Source organism: Sorex fumeus, unplaced genomic scaffold (assembly GCF_029834395.1).
Source record: "Sorex fumeus unplaced genomic scaffold, SorFum_2.1 ptg000129l, whole genome shotgun sequence".
Classification (NCBI taxonomy): Eukaryota; Metazoa; Chordata; class Mammalia; order Eulipotyphla; family Soricidae; genus Sorex; species Sorex fumeus.
In genome coordinates, this window is record NW_026606186.1 from 17,532,177 (window position 1) to 17,550,121 (window position 17,945).

Sequence of the window (17,945 nt, forward strand, 5' to 3'; positions counted from 1 at the left end):
ACCGAAGGAAGGAAGGAAGGAAGGAAGGAGGGAAGGAAGGAAGGAAGGAAGGAAGGAAGGAAGGAAGGAAGGGAGGAAGGAAGGAAGGAAGGAAGGGAGGAAGGGAGGGAGGGAGGGAGGGAGGAGAAAAGAGAGGAATAAAGAAAGAGAGAAACAAAAGAAGGAAGGATGAAAGAGATGGAGGAAAGAAAGAAAGAAAGAAAGAAAGAGAGAAAGGAAGAAAGAGAGGAAGGAAGGAAGGATGAAAAGAGATGGAAGAAAGAGAGAAAGGAAGGAAGGAAAGAGATGGAAGAAAGAAAGAAGAAGGAAAGAAAGAAGAATGGAAGGAAGGAAAGAGATGAAAGAAAGAAAGAAAGAAAGGAAGGAAGGAAGGAAGGAAGGAAGGAAGGAAGAGACAGAGCAAAGAAGGAAAGAGATGTAGGAAAGAAAGAAAGAAAGAGAAAGAAAGAAAGAGAGAGGAAGGAAGGAAGGAAAAGGAAGGAAAGAAGAAAGGACGGAAGGAAGGAAAGAGATGGAGGAAAGAAAAAAAGAAAGAGAGAGAGAAAGGAAGGAAGAAAGAAGGAAGGACGGAAGGAAGGAAAAGGAAGGAAGGAGGGAAGAAAGAACGGAAGGAAGGAAAGAGATGAAAGAAAGAAAGAAAGAAAGGAAAAGAAAAGAGAGAGAGAGAGAGAGAGGAGAGAGTCTCCTGGTCTGCAGGTGAGGACCATGGAAGACTGGACCAGGGCAGCCTGCAGGGCGACTGGCGGGAGGGTGAAGAGAGCTGGCCCGGGCCCAGAGCCAGGGGAATGAGCAGAGGTGTCTGGGGTAAACAAGGATAACACAGGTGATGCTCTGGGTGGGGCCTGCCTGCAGGGGGCTGGGGGGAGGGGCTGCCACAGGCAGGGGTCACTCCTCTCCTTGCAGGAAGCACGGGCAGAGAGGCGCATCCTGCAAGAACCCTCTGGTCCCGGGCGAGGACCGGAAATGGAGCTAGAAGCCTGGGCGGGCAGAGCGGGGGCCCAGAGGAGAGGGGCTTCTCTGAGTCACACGGGTGTGACCTGGGGACCATGCTGAGGGGCTTGGGTCAGCGCCTGTGATGCCTTAAGGCCCAGCATTGGTGGCTGGCCAGTGAGTGGACAGGAAGAGCAGGACTGAGTGGAGTCCAGAGGCCACACTGCCATCTGGGTTGTGGGGCTCTGGACAAGCACCTCTGCCTCCCTGAGCCTCAGTCTCACCACCTTTAGAATGGGCACACAGTATGCAGACCAAGCAGGGAGCTGGGTAGCACCAACCAGAAGCCATTTGTCCTTGGGCCAGGTGCGAACCTCTCTGAGTGTTTCTTCACCTAAAGGCTGGGTTTACCAGGTAGCAGTGATGAAGGTGCTACTAATGAAGTGTATCTAGATGCCTATAAGTACTTGCTGTCAGGGCAGGGAGGAAGGTTCTAGATCATTTAGAATAATACTTGGAAGATACATCTCCAGGCCCTTCATTCTGGACTGGCATGGAATTGGTGCAAGGGCAGATTCGATAAAAAGATTTTTTTTTGCTTTTTTTGGGTCACACCTGGCGATGCACAGGGGTTACTCCTGGCTCTTCACTCAGGAATCACCCCTGGCGGTGCTCAGGGGACCATAGGGGATGCTGGGAATCAAACCCGGGTTGGCCGCGTGCAAGGCAAACGCCCTACCCGCTGTGCTATTGCTCCAGCCCCTCGATAAAAAGATTTCTAAAAAGAAAAACAACTGTTTTAGGAGCAGCGATGAGGTGTGTGTGGGGGGAAGAGGGGGGTCCCCCGGAGTGGGGTGGGAGGCTGCGGGCTGGACAGCCACCCATGCCCACCCTGCTCCTGGCAGAGCTCGACCTTGCAGGAGCTCCCTGGGAACTCCTGGGAGGAAATGGGGGTCTCAGCCGGGGTGGGCAGGGGACCCAGAGGTGGGAGACTGCTCAGGCCTGCACCCCCGACTCTGCCCCAACTTACCTTCAGCCCGTCAGGCCCTGCGGGGCCGCTGTCCCCCTCGAGGCCAGGCTCTCCCTGGACAGTGGAGGAGAGAGGAAAGACGTCACTGTGGAGGCTCAGCTTGTACCCGGTCCCACAACAAGACCCCCCCACCCTTAGGCCCCGGGTGCCTGGCACACACGCGGCCCCCAGTGTCTGCCAGGGGCGGGGAGCGTCATCTGGGGTCATCTGGGGTCCAGGAGGTCATGGCTCAGGGATCCGACTAATTAGGAGGGACTGGGCAGAGGTGGCCCTGGGGGTTGGGTACGCGCACGGGGGCTCAGACCTTAGAGTGGCCCGATCCCACACACAACCCCCTCTCACGGGCACGGGAGCACACGCGATGGACCCAGGAAAGCGAAGGCGCGTCTGAACCGAGGCCGCTCACCAGAGCTGCCTCCAGCCGCGGCCAGCATGAGCTCCTTGCCATTGTTCCCCGTTTCTTGGGTGGGGAAGGGAGGCCGACCCTCCGGGGGACACGCCAGCAAGCCTGGGTGACGCCGAGAACCCTGAGTTCCATCCCTCTGACCCTCTGCCAGGCCCCTGCTGGCCCTGGGAGCCCGAAGCATTCCCGAGCCCTTCACTTAGCAGGTCCTGTGGGCTCTCAGCCCACCCCACAGGCCAGCCTGGGGCAGAGGGGCAGGGCGGGGGTGGGGCAGGCACCACAGTTCAGCCCAGCGGCCAGAGGGGTCCCCTGAAGGCAGGTCTTGCTGCTCGAGGGGTCGGAGGCCCGAGCACGCCTTCGCAGGAGGCTCAGACACACACTGGGGCACAGGGGCTCAGGGTCACGCACTCCCTTCTGCCCTGTGCCCTGGCCTGCTCATCTGCCTCAACCCGACCTGGGGGTCTGCAGCTCCCATAGAGGGAGGTTGGCAAGGGGCGTAGGGCAGCACAGAGCAAAGATGGAAAATGAGGAGGGCTGGAGAGAGGGCGCAGCAGGGAAAATGCTGATCTCACCCCAGGCCAACGGGGCATTGGTCTGTGGTGCCTCGTAGGGTTCCTGGAGCTCCTCACCCAGGAGGTATCCCCGAGCACAGAGCCAGGAGCAAGTCCTGAGCACTGCTATGTGTGGCCGGGAAAGAAATAAAAGGGGGGGAGGAGGAAGAAAAGAAAGGAGGGAGGGAGGGAAGGAAGGAAGGAAGGAAGGAAGGAAGGAGGGAGGGAAGGAGGGAGGGAGGGAGGGAAGGAAGGAGGGAGGGAGGGAGGGAGGGAAGGAAAGAAGGAAGGAAGGAAGGAAGGAAGGAAGGAAGGAAGGAACAAAGGAAGGAAGGGAAAGGAAGGGAGGAGGGAAGGAAGAAAGAGAGAAAGGAAGGAAAAAAGAAGAAAAAGAAAAGAGAAAAAGAAAAGAAGGGAAAAAGGAGGGGAGGAAGGAAGAAAAAGAAAAGAGAAAAAAAGGAAAAAAAGGGAGAAAGGAAAGAGGGAAGGAAGGGGGGAAGGAGGGAGGGAGGGAGGGAGGGATGGAAGAAGCAAGCCAGCAGGAGGCAGACTGGGGGCAGGGGGCTCCCGAGCCCAGAGACCCTCAGCAACCCCCCTTCCCTCCTCTCCGGCGACCTGGAAGGTGCTAGTAGGTGCAGCCCTGCCTCCGTCCGGGTGACCTGGCAGGGGTGGGGGCATATGCTCAGGGAGGGGTCTGAGGGCGGAACAGAGGGGCTTTGTGGGTTTGCTCGGGAGAGGAGCCCGCTCAGAGGAACAGCTGGGGGGCCGAGGCGTGGGTCACTGAGTGCCTGGGGGACGGTCATTGGGGGACTCGGGTTCCTCCCAGAGGAAGTGGTCTCCTGGCCGCAGGCCCACTCCGGGATTTGACAATGCGGCTGCTAGGGCTCAGGAGGGCACATGAGTGTGTGTGTGTGTGTGTGTGTGTGTGTGTGTGTGTGTGTGTGTGTGTGTGGTCTCCCTCATGGGTGCTCTCTGGAGAGCCGGACCTGCTGTCACTTAGGAGAGGCTGGGTGGCGTGGTGTAGCATCACCATCTGGTTCCAACGGGGAAACTGAGGCTGGGGGAGGTGCGCCCTGCCCAGCACCCACCCACCCACCCACCCAGTGAGAACACGTCTGCTCAGACTTACCCGCTGTCCAATGAGGCCCTGCTCCCCGGGGGTCCCCAGAGGCCCGAGGTCACCCTAGGAGAAGACGAACATCAGAGCATGGGGGGCGGGGGTACCAGCCTCATCACCCCTTTCCCCTGCTTTGCGGTTCACGGACCCTTGTGGAAACCTCCCTGTCAGGAGCTCCGGCCTGTCCGCAGTGGGAGGCCTGGAGGGGCCGTGGGGGGGGCAGGGCTGAGCCCCACCAGGGAGGTGCGGAGACAGATTCAGGCCCTATGCCTGGGGGGTCTCACTCAGGTGCACCGAAGGCAGGGCTGGCTGCCCCCTCCCCGCTCCCCTCGGACCCTGGCTGAGTCCCAAATGAGCCAGAATAAAGGTGGCCGGTTCCCAGAGCCCCACCCCATGCGGGGGTCTCCCAGAGACACTTCCTGCCTCGCCCTCCCCCAGAATGCTGAGCCTCCAGCTGGGTGGGGGGGAGGGGTGCCGGGAAATAAGAGCACATTGGTTTCGTCTAAGGGGTGGGTTTTCCTCGTGGTGGGAGCGAAGCCAAGACTGGCCGTCCCCGGGCTGGCCATCTTCCTGAGTGCTAGCCAGGCAGGCTAGGCAGAGACGGGGCAACCAGCCGCCAGCCAGCCTGACCATTTCTGGGGGTGGGGGGAGGGTGTTCCCCTTCCTCAACAATGGTCCGAACCACACACCCCCTCCCCACCCTGCCAAGGCTCCTGGGCTCTTGCTGGGGGACCAGTGTCCCCCGCAGTTGAAAGGGGCGACAGTTCTCCCGCCCCAGAACCCGGCTCTCAATGGGAGCCTGTTATGAGGGACCCGGGTGCTGAGATGCTATCGCAGGGGCCAGGAGGGCTGGGGGCGGTGCCAGGTGGCGGAGCAGGGCGGGGCAGGGAGAGGCCCTGGGCGCACATAAGAGCCCTTTATCCGGGCACAAGAAAGGCCCGTTTTTCTCTCTTAGCCAGGAGGCGGCCGGCAGCTGAGAGCCGGTTTCAACAAGTCCCGCTTCTGCTTCTCCTCTTTCATCCCGCCTCACCTTCAGGCCCGCGTCCCCGGGAAGGCCCGGCTCTCCCACCGCACCTGGAGGCCCCTGCAAGAGAAAGCCGCGGGGGCCCTTCGAGATCCTGGGCTGCAGCCCCCATTGCCGAGGGGGAGCAACTGCAGCCCAGAGAGGGTGAGCTGCAGGCTAAGGTCGCACAGCATGAGAGACAGCAGGGTGCAGTTACAGGAGCTGGACGGGGACCCAGAGTCTCAGGGACTCCCGGCGGTGCCGGATGCTTGCTCCCTTCCCGCCAGAGTGGCTGACCACATTGGCAGGGACAGGCAGGAAAATTTCATGATTCACGTAGGGGCCGGGGAGGAAGACATGAAGGCTGTGTCCAGAGCTGAGTGGGCCCAGCCCCTGTTTCTGGAGCCAGGCCGGAGGCCAGGGTGGGAAGGGACCCTGGGAATCTGCATGGTTGGGGCAGCAGGCTGGCGTCGGCCCACGCTGCTACACGAACCCATTTCTCCTCCAGGTAAGGTGGGGTATCTGCCGAGGTATCTGCCCCAGCTCCAGACTCTCCCCAGCAAAACCGTAAGAGACTGGGTCAGGGGGCCACAGAGATAGTTCAGTGGGTAGCGCATCTGCCTTGCCCATGGCCTCATCCAGGTTCGACCCCCCGGCATCCCACATGGTCCTCCTGCCCACTCCCCCCCTGCCCCAGCACCACCAGGAGTAATTCCTGAGCACAGAGTCGAGAGCCTCCCCTGAGCATCACTGGGTGTGGCCCCCCAAAACTCAAACAGACAAAAAAAGCAAACATTAAAAAAAAAAGATGATTGGATCAAACCTGTGCTTTGGGCTGAACTCCCAGCAGGATCTGGGGCAGGAAAGGGTCCCCCCAAGTGGCCCCCCTCGTTATCTCCTGCCGCCCAGCAGCTCCTGCCCTCTCGGCCGGGGTTACCCCTCCTCTGGGCACACAGGACGGGCCCCGGGCCCAGGGGAGGGGCCAGAGAGGGTCGCGGGGCACTCACCTTGGGTCCCATCTCTCCCAGGGGGCCGAGAGGGCCCTGGGGTCCCTGGGGTCCCTGGAACACAGACGCACAGGGGCAAAGGAGACAATATGAGCAGACAAGGCTTACAGAGGGGCCCCGGGACCCCCTCTCCCACCCGCAGCCCCTCCTCACACCTACTCACCCTCCAGAGACCCCGTGACCCTACCCCGACTCAGGAGCCTGCAACCCCGGGGGCCTGGCTCCAGCCCTTCCCCTGTCTGCAATGACCCCCGCCGGCCCCCCCCACCCTCCTGGGCCTGCTGGTTTGCCCTCACCTGCCCCCACCCCCCACCTCTGCAGTCAGGGCAGGATGGCCCCGGGATCCCCATTTCGCTGGCTGGAAGACTGAGGCTGGAGACTCATAGCTGCAGCCTCTGACCGGGTCACCTGCCCTCGCCTCTGAGGCCCAAACTGACCCCAAGCCTTCATCTCTACCCCACCCACCCACCCTGTGGGGCCACACCCCAAGGGCTGGCCCTTCTGAGTCCAGTCTGGAGGGGCACGGTGCAAAGAGGAAGGCGCTTACCGGTTCTCCTGGGAGCCCCTTGGTGCCGGGGGGCCCCGAGGGGCCGGGGATGCCCTGCGGAGACACCCCAATGACCTTGGTCCGTCCACATCCATCGCCCCACCTCAGCCGAGCCTTCCACCTGCCCACCGCCCTGTGTCAGTTAGGGAGATGGAGTCCCGGGGGCAGCAAGTCATGCTGGGAGGGCTTCATGGAGGAGGGAGCTGACAGAGCCCTGTGGGGCGGGGGGGAGGGGAGGGGGATGTTCCCAGCAGGAGGCACCCAGCTCTGCATCCCCCACCCTACTTACCGGAAACCCTCGTGGGCCCGCGAGGCCCCGCTCCCCCAGCCGCGCCCTGAAACACACGTGGGGGGTCCCTTGAGGCCCACAGGACGCAGCAGGGAACAGGGGGAGGTGGGGGTCTGGCCTCGGCCCCACGTACCTGCTGTCCAGGCTGGCCCCGTCTGCCCTGAGGTCCTGGGGAGCCCTGTGGGGAGTAAAGCAGGTGTGGTGGGAGGGCGCCCCCACCCCATGCCACGGGCACGCTGCCAGCTATCTCCCTATGCGCGGGGAAACTGAGGCCCAGCGAGGGGAGGGGCTTGGCAGCAAAGGCAGGGGGCTGAGCCCCAGGTGTCCTCCTAGGGGACAGCTCTCGGACCCTGGGAGAAGTTTGGGGGATCTGGGGAAGGTTTCCCCCTCTCGATAGCTTCCTCTGGCTCATGCGTCTTTCCGGTGCCGCCGCCTCCCACGCCCCCAGCAGTGCTCAGGAGACCTTTCTGCAGTGACCCTCAGCCAGCCTAGGCCACTCGCTCCCTGGTTCAATGGAGAGGCCTTGTGGGGGTGGGGAGGCCCTGGACACCCCAAGCCGTGCTTCAGGGCTGCATTCGGCGATGCCCAGTTCCCTGGAGAGACAGGACCAGCCGGCTGCACTCAGGGCACATGCCCCAATCCCTGTCCTGTCTCTCCGGGCCTTTGCACATGCCTCCTCTCTCTCTCTCTCTCTCTCTCTCTCTCTCTCTCTCTCTCTCTCTCTCTCTCTCTCTCTCGTCCTCCCAGGACGAGGTGGCCAAGGGGCTCCCAGGCTCTGTACGCAGGGCCTGGGCAGGGCAGCAGGGTAGGCAGTACCTTCAGGCCTCGGGACCCCTGATCTCCAGCCGGTCCGTCAGGTCCTCGGGGGCCCTGGAATTGGAGCAGGGGGCTAGCAGAGTGCACGGGCGGGCACAAACAGGAGGGGCCTGTGCCCGCATGCACCAGCCTGAGCTCCCTGCCCTCACGGTGGCTGCCCGGGGCATGAGCCCCCACCCACTATGCTCCGGCAGGGCCAATGCCACCCGAACAACCCCGTTTAATGAGACGCGGAGGGGCAAAGGGGGCGTCCGTGCACCAGCCCAGTTCACAGATGTGGAGACTGGGAACCGGAGCAGAGAAGGGGCCCGACCCCCGTGGCAGGGGCGCTTCAGGACAAGAACCATGGTGCTGGGGAGTCGAGGGCAGGGGACCCAGGCGGGGGTGCGTGACCCCTCTCTGGTGTACCTCTCGCCTGCAGACTCCGGGGCCTGATTCCAGCAGAGGACAAGGGGAGGGATGGAGTGTGTGTGTGTGTGTGTGTGTGTGTGTGTGTGTGTGTGTGTGTGTGTATGGGGGGGGTAGGACCAGAGCAGTGGGGTGGATCAGGATAAGGGCTGGGGGGGCAGCAGGTAGGGCCAGGATGGGGGAGAGGAGGAGGAGGGGGACAGGCTGAGGTGGGGCCAGCGTGACTCTGGGATGAGGTCTGCATCCCGACACAGGCGGACTCTCCCCTACCCCCTACACCAGGGGGTCCCTGAAGCCCATCGCGGGGACGGGTTTCGCCCCAGGCCCCATGTTGGCACAGCAGCAGCCGGGGGGCCAGTCTCGCTCTACGGGGCCTCCGCTGCCCCCCCCCCCCGCCCCCACAGAGACCCAGTGGCAGGAGGAAGGCCTCCTCCTCGGCCCTCTCCCAGGCTGTCTGGCTCTGGGGAAATCCCGAAGCACGTGAAAGTCAGCCAAGAGACTCAGAGATTCCAGCCTGGAGTGTGGTTGCCCAGCCTGGCCGCCCTCTCTGCCCACACCATCGCCTGTCCTCTTTCTTGACTGGGCAGCCCGGCCTGCCCCCCCACCCCATCTCAGAAGGGAGCAGGAATCTACTCAATCTTCCCTGCGTGGTGGATGGGGAGGCCAAAGAGCCAGGGGCCTTGGGATCAAAACTCAGCTCGGACGCTGTCCAGCTGGGCAAACTGAGACAAGGGACTTGACCTCTCTGTGCCTCTGTTTTCCCTGTCGGCGGCACGAAAAGAACCATCGCCCTGATCTGAGAGGGTGGCGGTAAGGATGGAAGGGCTCACGCAGGCGGCAGGCAGGACCTGGCACATTCGAAGTCCTGGTGATGACCACATGTTAACGAGCCCAGCCCAGCCCAGCCCAGCCCAGCCCTTACTTAAAGCCCACTGAGGCTCCCTAATTCCCCGTGGGCAGGGCAGTGGGGGGTGGCCTCCCTGGTGGGGCCCTGTCGTCTGTCCCCGCCTCTGTGGTACTCCTGGCTGGGACCAGGGGGAAGGTGGACGGGGGTTGGGCTTACAGCCCTGGAAGTCCTCCCCCTCCACCCCCCACCACACACACACACACACACACACACACACACACACACACACACACAACCACAGGGCTCCCTCTGATCTCAGCCGACCCCCTGTCTGTCCACAGGATGCCTTCCCGGCCCCGGGGCCAGGTGAGGTGGCCCTTCCGGGCAGCCTCTGCTCTGCACCCAATATGGGGGACCCGGGTGGGCCCAGGGGCTCTGTTCGATGGATTTGAGCTTGTCCAGGCAGCGGGTAAGCTCGACCCATTCTGGCAGGAACTGATGGCGCCTGGCACAGCAGGTGCGACAGAGATGGCGAGAGGAACGTGTGAGCAGGTAGATGAATAAGAGAGCAGAGGACTGTTCGTGTCCACTGCGTGGGGAGGACTCAAGGTGGCCAGTCAGGACAGGTGTTGGGCAGAGGTGGGCAAACTCGTGTTTCCAGAAACTCGTGTTTCTCCCTGGAGTCAGACCCCAGGGAGACCTGGACACCCACCGGTGGGGGGTTATAAAAGCAACATAAGGCCTCAGGGCTGGGCAGGGGTGGGGATGGGCAGGCGGGGGGCGGGGAGGGGGTGGTGGTCTGCACTTACCCGGCGTCCTTTTGGGCCTCTCATGCCTGGTGGGCCTCGAGACCCCCGAGGACCCTGTGGGGAGGAGACAAAGATAGGAAAGCCACTTTGCGGCAGCAGGGGGACTCCCCCCCACCCCGCCACCACACACACACACACACACACACACACACACACGGAGGGAGGGGTGCAGTCAGAGAAGCAGAGTGGGTGAGAGCTGATGTCAGGTCCCGCAGGCGGGCCCCCACCATTCCCGGGAACCCAGGGAGTGGGGACGAGTCTCCATCTCCCAAACAAGAGGCTGGCAACAGTAATGTTCGCTCGTTTGATTGATTTGGGGGCCACATGTGGAAGTGCCCAGGGCTTGCTCCTGGCTCTGCGCTCAGGAACTATGCCTGGCAATGTTCGGGGGACCATATGGGGTGCCGGGGATCGGATCTGGGCCGGCTGCATTTGAGGCAGGCGCCCTCCCCGCTGTGCTCGCAATGGCTCTGGCTCCTGCAGGCACATTCTTGACCAAAGCTCTTCTCCAATGCCAACTGTTCCCTACAACTGTCTCCCACCAGCAAGGAGAGGCAGGAGCCCTGGTAAGACTCCCATAGAGGGGTCCACAAGCTCTGACCGAGGGGCTGAGGAACTAGGATGTGTGTGGGGGTTCAGGGGAGCTTAGTGGGGGGTGCCAAGATAGGAGTAGAGCCTGGCCCAGCCAAGGGGCCCCCTTATCTCCATGGATGAAGAAATGATAGAGCCTTGTGTGCTAATTTTTTTTTCTTTTTGAGTCACACTCGGTGATGCACAGGGGTTACAACTGGCTCTGAGCTCAGAAATTACTCCTGGCAATGTTCAGGGGACCATATGGGATGCTGGAAATTGAACCCGGGTCGGCTGTGTGCAAGGCAAATGCCCTACCCGCTGTGCTATCACTCCAGCCCCTATTTTTAAAATCAAGATTAGGCCCTCCTAATGTCCCTGGGACCATGAGACCAGGGACAGTGGAAGTGGACAAAGGGGCAGAAGGGGGACAGAGCAGAGAGGGGGCAGGTGACCTCTGCTGATTCCTGCCTCCAGTTCCAGCCCAGCCCTGCACATCAGCCCCCTCTGGCCAGGACCTTCGGCAGAAGCCCCTCAGCACTGGCCCGTCCCATGGTGGCCATGCTCCTCCCCTCCCCTCCCCCTGCTACCCCTGGGTCCCAGGGATACGGCACCTGCGCCCCTTCTTCCTCCCTACCACGACAGAGCAGTTCCGCGGATGCTCCTGTGTGGCCACTAGCCACCCCCACCCCCGCCACACCACGACTATATGGCCCCCCATCTCCGAGACCCCCCACAACCTCCCGCCACCACCACCCCACATTACCCGCACCCTCAGTGCCTCCCCACATGACCCGCACCTTCATTACCTTGATCCCCACCAACCACCATCACTCCACACCCCAACCCCCCACACCCAGTGCCACACCCCCGTCACCCCACCATCCCGCCCCCCCCACACACACACACTCCATTCACAGCACCATGATCGCTGCAAATTTCAGCCCACACTGGCCCATGTCCCTTGCAGTCCTCTCCCATTTTCCACATAAGCAAACGCGGCCTCAGAAAGCCCCAGAAGCTGGCAGAGGGGTCAGAGGGGGCAGAGCCGTTGGGCGGGGGGCAAGTGCTTTGCTTACCGGGGGTCCAGGCTCTCCAGGGTTCCCAACGCCACCGGGTGTTCCAGGATGACCCTGCCCGAGAAAAGCGGGGAGGCGTCAGCTGTGGAAGGGGTTCCCTCTTCCCCTCGGGCCCTGCCTCGGCCGACTCCGTGCACCCCCTGCCACCCCAGGGCCCCATGGAGGGGAGGAGGAGGAGAAGAAATAGGAGGAGGAGGGGGAAGAGGAGGAGGAAGAAGAGGAAGAGGAGGAGGAGTAGGAGAAAAAGGAGGAGGAGAAAGAGGAGGAGAAAGAGAAGAAAGAGAAGGAGAAGGAGGAGAAAGAGGAGGAGAAAGAGAAGAAAGAGAAGGAGAAGGAGGAGAAAGAGGAGGAGGAGGAGGAGGAGGAGGAGGAGGAGGAGGAGGAGGAGGAGGAGAGTTGGGCCGTGATGAGACGCTCAGAGACAGGCAGAGAAGAGGAAGGGCGAGGGAAGGCAGGTGTCCTTACCATTGACCCCTTGGGTCCGGGGGCGCCTGGGGGTCCCATCATGCCCCGGTCACCCTGAGAGAGAGGAAGCAGTTCAGGGAGGGCACGGCGCTGGTGTGGCTCCCGGGTGGGACAGAGGGGACCCTCCGGAAGCCAAGGAGGTGACAGGACTATAGGACGTCTCTGCCTGGCCTGTGGGCAGTGGCAGGGGAGGGTCCAGTCTGGGGTCCCACCAGCAAGAGCCAGACCCCCCACCCCCCCTCGCTTTGCCCCACTGGCCTCAGCAGCTATGCAGGGGCACCCATGGGCATCCCGCGGGCAAGGACGGTCCTGATTAAGGACGCACTGCTGATTGTCACCTCGGCTCCTGTCAGCCCTGGGCCAAGCTTGCTGAAACACTCGCCCCAGGCCCCTCCCCCCTTCGTCTTAGACATCCTGGGTGCTCCTCAGCAGGACAGGAAGAGTGGTGGGAGGCTACCTCACAGCAGGCACCAACCTGCTCAGATTCACGCACACATGTGCTGGGTGCCGAGAGGGCCACCAGCATGCCCGGTCAGGGACAGGAAAAATGGAGGGGTGGGGAGGACGGCTCTGCTGAGGCCCTGTGTGTGTGTGTGGAGGAGGGATGGGACACACGTAGCTCAGCAGGGTCTGGGGCTTCCGGGGTGCAGGAGCGGAGGGAAGGCTTCCTGTAGACCGCCTCGCCTGAGCCAGAAGATGCTGGCACGGCGTGGAGGAGAGGAAAACAGGGACGGGGAGCAGGGCACATGTGTCTGGCAGAGGCTAGCATGGGTAAAAAAAAACAGTTCAAGACCATTTGTTCGGTTTTGTTTTGCTTTGGGGGCTATACTTGGCACTGCCCAGGGCTGACTCCTGGCTCTGCACTCAGGAATCACTCCCTCCTGGCAGGGCTTGAGGGACCTTATGGGGAGCTGGGGCTCACGCCTGGGTCAGCCTTGTCCCAGGTGATTGCCCTAGATGCTAGACTATTGCTCTGGCCCTGTCCGGGACCATTGGATTCCCCAAAGGCCAGAGCTGGTGCAGACACTGCAGTGTAGATACCTGAGTTCCCGGTGGTGGTGGTAGTGGTGGGTGGGTGGGGACCCTTGGTCCTCTATTGTTTGCACTTTCTCCTGACTCTATTGTGATTTTATTTTATATTTTTTCCAGCAATGCACAGGGGTTACTCCTAGCTCTGAACTCAGGAATTACTCCTGGCGGTGCTCAGGGGACCATATGAGATGCTGGGAATCGAACCTAGGCCGGCCACATGCAAGGCAAATGCTTTACCCACTGTGCTATTACTCCAGCCCTCTATAGTGATTTTAAAGTAGCCATGACAAGCAGAGGAAAAGGAGGAGGAGGAGAAGGAAGAGGAGGAGGAGGGCGTGGAGCGGGGCTCTGGGATGTGGGGAGTGATGGGGATGGAGCCTGGGAGGAGCCTGGAGAGGTTGATGGGTCCCAGTAGGGCAGGGAGGTGCTTTCGGTGGATCTTGGTTTCCCAATTTCCTAGCGGGGGTCATTCTGGCTTGCCCAGAGACCCGGCTGTGGGGCTGACACACAGGCCCACGCCGACCAAGGAGGTGGGACCCGCCAGGGTCACTAGCTGAGGGGCTAGCCCAGGGCTGCCAAGGGAGTGGCTTCAGCAGGCCGTGTTGGGGGACCTCCAGGCCAGAACCTAGTTCAAAGCCCAGTTTTGCCCTTGGAGATCTGCCAGTGGGAAACACAGAGCCATCCCTCCCTGCAACCCCATCTCCTGCCGGGCCCACCCCCTGCGGGTCAGCGCACCACCCCGAGAGGCCCAGATCACCCCCACCAAAGGCTGCCACACACACACGTGGACTCCGAGATGTGGACGGGGGTGCGGGCAGAGGCCTGAGGAAAGGTCTGGGAAAGCGGACAATGGCTTGTGAGGGCCCCGAATGTCAGGGCATCGAGGAGACGCCGCGGGAATGAGGCCTGAAGCCTACACTCGCTGGCCCTCATCATCATTTTATTCGACTTATTTCCCTATTGTGGGTTTGGAGCCACACCTGGCAGTGCTCAGGGGTTACTTCTGGCAGAACAATATAGGGGCCAGGGATGAAACTCAGGTTGGCTGTGTGCAAGGTCAGTGTCCTCCCTGCTGGATTATTGATGCTCCGTCCACTTTTATCACTTTATGACGGCCACTCCTGGCAGCACTGAGGGTGCCGGGTGAGCATTCAATGCCTGGGCTCAGGGCATCCGCATGCAAGGCATGTGTGCTACCCCCCAGAGCTCTCTTGCCATGTCTTCTTTCTTTCCTTCCTTCTTTTTTTTTTTTTTTCCTTTTTAGGGCTGGAGCAATAGCACAGCGGGTAGGTATTTGCCTTGCAAGTGGCCAACATGGCCAACCCGAGTTCGATTCCTCCGCCCCTCTCAGAGAGCCCGGCAAGCTACCGAGAGTATCTCGCCTGCACGGCAAAGCCTGGCAAGCTCCCCGTGACGTATTTGATATGCCAGACACAGTAACAACAAAGTCTCCAATGGAGACGTTACTGGGCCCGCTCAAGCAAATCGATGAACAACAGGAGGACTGTGCTATAGTGACAGTTGCTTTTTAGGTCACACCTGGTGATACACAAGGGTTACTCCTGCCTCTACACTCAGGAATTACCCCTGGTGGTGCTCAGGGGACCATATGGGATGCTGGGAATCGAACCCGGGTCGGCCGTGTGCAAGACAAACGCCCTACCCACTGTGCTATTGCTCCAGCCCTGCCATGTCCCCTCTTTCATCTTTTTTTTTTAAATCCCCAAATACCATGTCCGTTGACTTAGTCCCCCGGGGGGGGGGCTTACCTTTTCTCCCACGATGCCCGGCTCCCCCACCAGGCCGACAAATCCCAGAAGTCCCTAAAGGGAGCATTCACGGAAGCAAGAGAAAAGAGGGATGGCGTGAGCTCAGGGACTCTGGCCCTGCCTTCCTGGGAGTCCCCTCCCTGCCGGCGCCTCCAGCCCCGCCGGGACGCAGAACCCGGGCCGGGCACTGTCCCGACTCCCCTCACTGGAGCAGATGGTTCGCATTTGGGAGTGGGCGGCTGCCAGCAGCCCCGGGAGCCACACATTTCTTCCCGAGCCAGGAGCTGGGAGGCAGCCACACCGGGCCACGTTTGGAGCTCCGGGGGCTGGCGGGGCGGGGCGGTGGGAGGGAGGGAAGAGGCTGGCTCTGGGCTCTGTCAAGGACAGGAACAAATTTGTCCACTGGGATGCCACTCTCAGAGCCAAGTCAACCAAAGAGAAGTTGGGAAGGAGAGGCCCGGCTGCGTCCTGCAGAGACGCCTTTCCTAGCTGCAAGGGCGCCATGTACCAGTGGATATATGCGTGCGTGCGCACACACATGCACATACACACACGTATGCATGCACACACACAGTCACATGGTGGTTTCCGGGAGTGCCTGCACATAAACACACGTGCACACACATGCACACACACACACACACATGCATGCACACGCACACACGTACACAAACACACACACACACACACACATACACACACAGTCACACTGTGCTTCTCGGGAGTGTGTGTGCATGTACACACAAGTGTGTGCGCATACACACAGTTTCAGTGTGCTTCCCGGGAATGCCTGCACAGACACAAAGACACATACACACAGTCACACTGTGCTTCCCACAAGTGTTTGTGCATGTACACACACACACACATGCAGGCACGTGCATGCACACACACAGTTGCAGTGTGCTTTCCGGGAGTGCCTGCACATGTACACACACACACACGCACACATACACACACAGTACACTGTGCTTCTCGAGAGTGCATGTGCAACGTACACACACGTGTGCACATACACACAGCTTCAGTGTACTTCCCGGGAATGCCTGCACATACACACACACACACACACACACATATACACAGTCACACTGTGCTTCACACTAGTGTATGTGCATATATACACGCACACACACAGTGTCTCTGTCCCTTGCCCCACATCCCTTCGGCTTCTGTAGGCCTCATGCCATAGGGCGGGGGCGAAGGGCAGGCAGACAGGCCCCTGCTGGAGAGAGACCGGAGCCAGGTAGGCCACGATTCCTACCCGACCCCAGAAAACCCAGAACAAGGGCGACTCCTGGGAGCTGCAGGGATGCAGCGCAGCTCTGGAGAAGGCCACGTTTGCCCTCCAGAGTTCTAGGAGAACCAGAGTCTGAGCGCATCGACCCCTAAGGCCAGCTCCCTGCCCCCAACACTGGCCAGAAACACGCAGAACAGGCACCACCAGGCAACAGGTTCGAGAAGGTGCAGCCATGGGGTGGCTGGTCACCCAGTGAGGGTGGGGGTGCCACCTCCTTCCCCAGAGCCAGCTTGGGGTCTCCCCGAGTTTGCAAGAGGCAGCCAGGCGGGGGCATGACGTTTCCTCTCTGGACTGCAGGCCAGAGCCCCACCCACACCACCCTGGGCCTCCAGGGCAGAGGAGCAGGGCAGCGTGGGCACAGTGCAGGGTCTGGCCCGGGGCTGACGTCGGAGGGGAGAGGAATGAGGTGCTAGGTATGAGGTCATGGCTAGCCGGTCAAAGGAAATGCCCACGTGTGGGGCGGTGGCAACCACGCCGAGGGAAGCCAGTGCCCTTTCCAGGCCACCGCGGGCTGACTAACGCCTGGCATTTGCCCGGTGCCCGGCCCCACGCCGGCACTTTATCTAGGTCAGCCCTAGTCCATCTCCTGCTAGGTGGGTCCCCAGGCAAGTGATCCTCTGTGCTGCACCTGTGGGGGTCTTTAGATGAAGGTTTACGCCCCTCCCTGTGACTGCCCAAGGGTGGTTCTGAGACTCAGAAATGCAGAACACACAAACCCGATCAATGGGAAACCCCTCTTTTTCCACTTGGGGTAGTTTTAAAGGAAGGCGGGGCGGGGCGGAGCGACAGTACAGTGAGTGAGGTGCTTGCCTTGTGCACGGCTGACACGGGTTTAATCCCTCGTACCCTCTGGGAGAGCCCGGCAAGCTACCGAGAGTATCTCGCCCGCACAGCAAAGCCTGGCAAGCTACCCATGACATATTCAATGTGCCAAACACAGTAACAAGAAGTCTCAAAATGGAGATGTTACTGGGCCCACTTGAGCAAATCGATGAATAAAAGGAGGACAGTGACAGTTACCCCATAGGATTCCCTCAGCCCTGCCAGAGAGAGAAAGAGAGAGAGAGAGAGAGAGAGAGAGAGAGAGAGAGAGAGAGAGAGAGACAGAGAGAGACAGAGAGAGAAAGAAAGAGGGAGAGAGTGAGAAAGAGAAAGAGAGAGGGAGCAAGAGAGTGTGAGAGAGAGCGAGTGAGAGAAAGAGCAAGCAAGAGAGACAGAGCGAGAGAGAGGGAGAGAGAAAGAGAGAGAGCATGAGAGAGTGAGCGAGAGGGAGCAATAAAGAACAATCAAGAGAGTGAACAAGAGAGCAAGCAAGCGAGTGATCGAGAGAGCAAGAGAATGACAGAGAGAGAGGGGAGAGAGAGAGAGAGAGAGAGAGAGAGAGAGAGAGAGAGAGAGAGAGAGAGGCCCTGGTGTTAGTCAGAGCAGCCTGAACTCCCACAAGGAGTGGCTGGACTTTTTTAGGGAATGCCCAGGCCCAGATGGAGAAGTTCTGAGAAGAGGCTGGTCCCGAAAAACAGTCACTGTGGGATCGTAGAAGGCTGGGGGCTCAGGAAGTCATAGGGCAGACACAAGGGTCTGTCCTGGCTCTGAGCTTGTGGGTGTCTGAGATCCAGGGCCAGTGGCTGCTCAGAGCCTGCCCCTTTTTGTGCCCCCTGTGGGGCCAATAATAGCTTTGCCAGAGGCCGCTGGGGCAGGGGGTGGGCACATGTTGATGTTGATAGGCCAGCAGGTGTCCAATGAATGTGTGCGAGGCTGGGTTAGCGGGAAGGGCTTCTCATGGGCACCTGTCACTCTGCAGGATCGGTCTGTTCCACCCAGCTGCCATGGACCTCCAACCCAACGCCAGAGGCCTCCCTGCTCTGTCCCAGGCCGAGGAGACCCTGTCCTCCTGTCCCAGCTCTGCTGTCCCCCTATTTGGCATCTTAGTCAAGATCAGTCTCCCTACCAGCCCCAGAGGGCAGCAGCGGGCT

At 60.7% G+C, this 17,945-nt stretch overlaps 1 protein-coding gene across 1 annotated transcript in view; it reads right to left on the minus strand.

The window, feature by feature from the left end:
• The window catches only part of COL27A1 (collagen type XXVII alpha 1 chain), a 129,860-nt gene that overhangs the window by 30,547 nt on the left and 81,368 nt on the right, over positions 1-17,945 (minus strand). The window contains exons 25-36 of the mRNA XM_056138693.1: positions 14,673-14,726; positions 11,872-11,925; positions 11,407-11,460; positions 9,758-9,811; positions 7,694-7,747; positions 6,996-7,055; positions 6,878-6,907; positions 6,589-6,642; positions 6,042-6,095; positions 5,062-5,115; positions 4,044-4,097; positions 1,961-2,014 (exon numbers count right to left, since the gene is read on the minus strand). Of these exons, the coding sequence (XP_055994668.1) occupies positions 1,961-2,014; positions 4,044-4,097; positions 5,062-5,115; positions 6,042-6,095; positions 6,589-6,642; positions 6,878-6,907; positions 6,996-7,055; positions 7,694-7,747; positions 9,758-9,811; positions 11,407-11,460; positions 11,872-11,925; positions 14,673-14,726 (630 nt within the window). The remainder of the gene's footprint in view (positions 1-1,960; positions 2,015-4,043; positions 4,098-5,061; positions 5,116-6,041; positions 6,096-6,588; positions 6,643-6,877; positions 6,908-6,995; positions 7,056-7,693; positions 7,748-9,757; positions 9,812-11,406; positions 11,461-11,871; positions 11,926-14,672; positions 14,727-17,945) is intronic.